General features: G+C 57.2%; 1 protein-coding gene across 1 annotated transcript; it reads right to left on the bottom strand.

The window, feature by feature from the left end:
- Positions 1-743: 743 nt before the first annotated feature.
- NANOS1 (nanos C2HC-type zinc finger 1) lies at positions 744-1813 on the bottom strand. The gene has a single exon (XM_069797087.1). The coding sequence runs from the start codon at positions 1715-1717 to the stop codon at positions 926-928; it is 792 nt and encodes a 263-aa protein (XP_069653188.1). The 5' UTR covers positions 1718-1813; the 3' UTR covers positions 744-925.
- Between the last annotated feature and the right edge of the window lie 4427 nt (positions 1814-6240).

Below are 6240 nucleotides of genomic sequence, written 5' to 3'. Positions count from 1 at the left end.
TTTCCTTCAGCAGAGAGGGCTCCGTTTGTACCTCCGTCCAGAGCCATTACGGTTTTGAACACGCAACTTTGATGCTTTCTCCTCTCAGACCTTCCCTAAAGCCGCGTATCGGACACCTGTGAGACCAGCGCCGTCCACGCTCGCTAGTGGAACGGCTCAGGGGTGACTGTGGGGCACGGCACCGCTCTCCCATCGTGCCAGGTAGGATGCTGCGATTTTGGGGAGGAGGAGGAGGCGTTAAATCACGGCACGAGTAACCCAGCTGCAGGTTTGATCACAATTTGCTTCCCGCTTTTAAGACCGGTGAAGAAAATTGCACGGATATTTACTTTAACAGCTGAAACGCGGAGCATTGTACCCCAATTAAATACCCCGCTGTTAACAAGCAAGACGACAGCTCTCCCACCCGACCCCCCCCCCCCCCCCTCGACGGCACGGAGCGGCTGCCACCGTTTCCCCCCCGCCTCGGGGAAGGAGGGGAACGGGACAACGGAGCCGGGCCGGGCCCGGAGCGGCGGCAGAGGGCAGCGCTGTCCCGCTATAAGCTCCCGGGGACCCCCCCCCCCCAGACCCCCGGACCCCCTTCTCTGCCCGGTTCTTGCTTTAAATACCCCCCCCTCCCACACACACGCACACATTCCTCGCAGTTAGGTCTCGCCGTAATTCCGTTTCCGTAAAAATCACATATATATATATATTTGTGTGGTTTTTTTTTTTCTTACAATAAACAAATACAGTGCATCTCAGCTGCGCAATTCCAGCGCGCGCCGGCCGCCGCCTTTTAATAATATATTAACGTGTGAAAGAACGAAACCGCCATCTGCTTTAAAAACAACAACAACAAAAAAAAACCAGAAAAAAAACCCCAAAACCAAGCCCCAAAAAGACAGGAGGAAGCCCTGGTCGTCCCCGGGGTCCCGGCGCCTTAACGGCCCTTCTTCCCCAGGGCGGTCCGGGCGTGTTTGAGCTGTTTGGCCGCCTGCATTTTGGAGAGGGGACAGTACTTGATGGTGTGGGCATTGTCACCGCTGGCACCGCAGAGGGGGCAGGTGTAACGCCGCAGCACCGGGCAGAGGACGCGGCCGTCGGGTCCCTTGAGGATGTGGGTGGTGTAGAGAGCCACGGCCTCCTTGTTGTTTCGGCAGAAGACGCAGACCTGCAGCTCGGGTTTGAGCAACCGGGAGGAGACCCGCGGGTGGGTCGGTAACCGGCCAGCCACTACCACGCCGCCCCATGCGTGGGGCGAGCCCTCCCGGCCCGGGTGTTCTCCCGAGCAATCGAAAACGACGGCGGCGGGACCGCCGCGTCCGGGGAAGGGGCTGAAGTCGGCGAAGCGCTCCTCCAGCAGACCCTCGCCGTGGTGGTGGTGGTGATGATGATGGTGGTGGTGATGCCCGCACAGGTCCAGGTCGTGCAAGTCCAGCGCGCCCTCGAAGTACGGCCCCGCCGCCTCTTCCTCCTCCTCCTCCTCCTCTTCCTCCTCCTCGGCCGGCGGCACGGCAGCCGCCACCACCACCGAGGGGGGCTCGGCTCCGAAACCCTTGCCGGGGCGCACGGCCTTGGTGATGAGCGTGGCCAACCCCAGGTAGTCGTTCCAGGAGTTGAAGACGTTCCCGCAGGCGCTGTGACTCCGGCCGCCGTAGCGGGCGCCCGGCAGGCACTCCACGGGCGGGAGGTGCCGGTGCTGCTCCAGTTTGGCACCGGGAAAAGCCTCCATGGGGGTGGGTGCAGCCGCCCAGGGAGCACCCGCTCCCCCGAGCGCGGTGCGGGGTTGGCGCCGGGCACCCTCCCCGGCCCGGCCCACCCCCCCCCCCACCCCGTACCCCCAGCCCGGGACCGCAGACCGAGCACCGGCCGCTGCGGTTCCCGCCGGCGCCTCTGCGAGCGCGCGGCGGCGCGCCGCGCCCTCAAATAGGGGGCGGTGGCGGGAGCGGGGGAGCTGGGTGGGGAAGGGAGGCGGCCGCCGCGCTCCTATTGGCCGCCGGCCAGCACCGCCCCCCGCCCCTCCCGCTCATTGGCTGGCGGGAGGAGCGGGGTGGAGCGCGGCGGCGGCCGTGGCGGCGGGAGCGGGAGGGGTGGGGTGGGGCGGGGCGGGGCGGGGCGGGAGGTGCAGGTGTGGCGGCACGTGCGGGCGGGGCGGGACCCGCGGAGCCCCCGAACCGTCGGGGCAGAGCGGTGCGAGGGGTCGAACGCGTTTGGTAACGTGCGACCCGCCACGGGCAGCGGTTCGGGGCTGGTAAGCCGTTAAAGGCAACAGAAGCCGTCCCGTAGATGCCCGTAAGTGGTACGGGGCAGAGGCGATCTCTTCTTCGGACCCCCCCGAATAGGTGGGGTCGGTGATTATCACCCCGAGCTAATAAAAGTTTCGCATCAGGCCTCAGGTCAGGTACGTGCGCTCGCTGGAGCGCTGCTCGGGTGCGTGGAACTGGTAGATTCAAGCCCCAAAAGGGAGGGGGTTGACCTACGCTATGGCTGCGGGTGAATGTGGAGGGTGCCGCGCGAGGGACCCCGGACGGCAGGATGGGCACGGGTGTCCTGCGGTCCGGGTTTCGGCGGTCCAGCTCTCACCCCTTTAAGTAGTGCTTTGCAGAGCAGCGGCCGCGCTGCTGGACGCTGGGCCGTGGTGGGGAGATGCAAATCCCCTTTCCTGCCCCTGACGATTCCCCTCCGGTCTGGCTCCCCAGAAACCAGATCCTCCGGGAAGCATTACATGTGTGCTCTTCCATTTGGGCAAAAGGAGTTAAAAATGCGGCCGCAATTAAAAATCCTATTAATTTCCAGCCCCTGGTAAGGGCTGCTGGGCTGAGCGCAGTGGGTGGAGTTTTGTCAGTAGTAAATCTGTCTCCCCTGTGCACGGCCTTGATTTGTAGGTCTGACAGGCGCTTCCCCGGCAGGTGAAGCAGCTTTATGACGTGGTTTGTTTGCAGCTGAAATTGTCAGGTTTCAGAAGGTCAGATATCAGAAATACCTCCCGAGGGGCTGGTTTCTTGCACCGCAGGGCCTTGATATGCTTCTCCAGCTGCGTGAAGTGGCTGGGAAGTGGGTGTCCCAAGGACCGAGGAACAATGCGGACGGCTGGGGGGAGTAGAGCCGGCTGGAAGCAGCATTTCAGAGCGCGAATGCTCTGGTTGGGAAACGGGGCTCCTTTCAGTACTGAAAATATTTGCAAAAGAAGTCCTGTTCCGGAGTCGTGCTCGTGGTGGGATGCGGTTCTGCAGCAGGTGACCGCAGGGACATTTCAGAGTTGTGCGGCGTCGGGCTCAGCCTAGAGCCTTTCTCCGAGACGCGGTTACGTGACAGGCCTTTTCTCTCTTCAGTGGAGCGTTTCGGGGCCTGTCCAGTGAGGCACAGGGACATTGCCTCTCTGAACACAAACGGATGGCCCGGTTTTCACGAGGGCTGAGGGCTTGCAGGTCGCGCTGGAGCCGGTGGGGAATGGCAGAGGTAACGGGTGGGTGAAATGGCACAGGGTGATCAGTCAGACTGCTTGAGTGTCACATGCTGGGGCAATTGTTGTTGCTCAGCTTCTTCTCTAGGTATTTTAAGAGGCAATCTTGGAGAGTGAATAATTTCAAATCACTTCATGCTGTAGCAGTGTAAGTAGCACAGGCAGAGAGGAAAATGGTCCTGTTCACCTCACTGCTAATGCAGGGAGCAATGAAGAATGTGGAGCAGCATAAAAAATATCCGGACCAGAAAAATACTGTGAAGGATAGATACCTGTCACCAGCAGTGCAGTAACAGCACCCTCTTTTTGACCAACAGCTCTGGCAGAGCTCATGTGTGTCAGCAATCCAAGTGTACGAGGTATGTTGCACAAATTATTCCGCTGCTTTCCCTGTCCAGACTTTTGCAAATGGTCCCTCAAGTTCCAGGTGTTGAGCAGAGACTCAACAGCTTGACTCAGGGCTTGGGTCTCCGTAGCGCTGTCAAGCGTCGTCAGACTTCAACCAACCTTGCACCGGCTCGTTGGGTGGCATGTCACAGTGCTGGGTCAATAGTAGGGAACGCCACTGCTGACATTGGAACAAATCGATGTCTCAGTGAAACTCCTTCATCAGACAGATTCAAACAAAAAATATGGTCATGAACAGCTGATGGGGAAGTAGTCGCTTCTAGGAAGGATGCAGCATTGGTGTTTTGGTTTTCTTTGAAAATGCTTTTCATTTGAAACGTCGAGAACTGCAAGAAAAACTACTGCTTTGTCCTTAACGGGAGGTTGGGAGTATTTCTGACTCTATCCCAAACTACCCTTTTGGCAACCTTTGTAAGGACTTTGACAGTGTAAGACCACAGCTGTCTTGGTGGTGGTGTCTTACGTGAGTTTTTGCAGCAAGGCTGCACAGCAACCCTGGAAAACTACAGGCTGGAGCAGAAGTGACAAATAGCTGTTGGCACCGTGAACTCAACACCACAGGCCAAACTCTGCCCAGCGAAGGGGAAAGTTTTCTGCAGTCCCTCAAAGCAGCAAGAAGCCATGTCACAGATTTAAGCCAATCCGAGTGCAGGAAGCCTTCAGATCTGCTGGGAGTGAGTAATCTGCTTGGGGGGGACCAGTATGGGAGCTTCTGCCGGCCACGGGAATTTGTTGAGCCCAGGATTGCTCCTGGGAATATATATATGAAAACTATGGAGCTGTAGAACTGTGGTAGTGGACACCAGTGTACGTGCCACCCTGCTCCCAAGGGATGGAGCCGTGGTGCTTGGGGTCACCGAACCACGTCTGGCTGCTGACTGCCACGGGCAGAGCCTGTCTGGGCAGCGCTCCCCTGCGTGCCACGGGTTGCGGTGTCCCTGGACGTCGCTGCCTCCCTGGGACACCTCCGAAACCCAGGGGGTCAAAGCAATGTGGCGCTGCTCTCGTGCATGCCAAAAGCAGGTCAGTGAGGCCTTTGTATAGGGTCGGAGGAAAGATTTCTTTCTTCATATTAAAGGCAAAATGATCTAATAAGTCATTTAACATGAACGATAGAAGGGTTTAAGCACAGGGGGTTTTGAATGCATGCAGGACAGCTGTCAAGTTTAGACAGGAGATTAGCAGTTCATTTGAGATATACATTAGGAAAAAGAGCTTACTCCGGGGGCCTGTTAGCTCCCTTGAGGCTGGGGAGGATTTAGTGTCTGTAAGTGTTGATCTATTGTGCACGTTATGAAGCTTGCCATCCCAGCAGCTTTGATATGTTCCAGCTTTTCTTTAAAACCCCTGTGGATGTTAAAGTGACTTTCATTTAACGTGGGAGATGTTGACAAGCTCCCCCAGGAGGCTGGTGAGTTCTCGAAAGGGTCTTTTAAAATATTAGCTTCACTGCCACTTTTAGATGATTTTTTTCCCCCTCTGGAATATCAAAGAGTGGTTTGTTTCTGACAGCACTAAAAATAAATGAGGTGTCTGCTGACACAGGGAAGATATGGCCTGTGCTGGTTGGACTCCCAGCCTAGTGTTCGGGGATCCTTTCTAAAGCTTTTGGCTTAGCGGATGACGCTTGTGTTTGGAAAGCTGAAGTTTATAGCACAGAGTGATCCTTCTCTTTAGAAGATTGGAAGCAGCTGGTGGGACTAACATGAGCGAGTTGGGTTTCAGCGGCGGATGCAAACACAAGTCATGAAAGCAGAGCTTCAGCTTGGCGTCTGCTCAGCGGCTCCGGTGCCGATGTTCGATCCGCCCGTGGGCTGACGGCTTTCCCCAGCGTTTCCCTTTTCAAAAGGGAGAGGTGCATGAGGGCTTGCGGGGGCGGCCGTGCTGGTGGGGGGCTCTGGGGAGGAAGCCCTTGCTCCGTGTCACTGGTGTGGGGAAGGTGGGGGGCCCTTGGCACTTCGGTTGCCGGGCTTCGGGGCAAGGAGGGCTTGAGCTAGCACGAGGGTGTCGGTGATAAATGCAATGAAATGACTCCAGCCCTTTTTACTGGCAAAAATAGACTGGTATGGAGGGTTAGGGAAGTAAAAGCCAGCTGTGAAATACGACTTTGGTTTTGGGAATCTTTCTTTGAAGATGTGCTTTTGCTTTTGTTGTGTGGAAGCAGCTGATCCTTCAAGGAGGCGGAATTCTGCTTGATTGCAAAGGAGGCAGTGGTGGTCTCACCTTCCTCGGATCTGTGCTGAGCCCAGTGGGCTATTTCTGCATAACCAAACACCTTAGGTGTTTCTGTACCAGGGTATCAGACTTCTCCGTGGTGTAGACCGCAACTTTCACGCACCGCGCTGGAGGCAAAAGTGACTGTCCGGATCCGTCATCTTCAGCCG

Source organism: Haliaeetus albicilla, chromosome 11 (assembly GCF_947461875.1).
Source record: "Haliaeetus albicilla chromosome 11, bHalAlb1.1, whole genome shotgun sequence".
In the NCBI taxonomy this organism is placed as follows: Eukaryota; Metazoa; Chordata; class Aves; order Accipitriformes; family Accipitridae; genus Haliaeetus; species Haliaeetus albicilla.
This window is presented reverse-complemented; position numbering and strand designations above follow the sequence as displayed.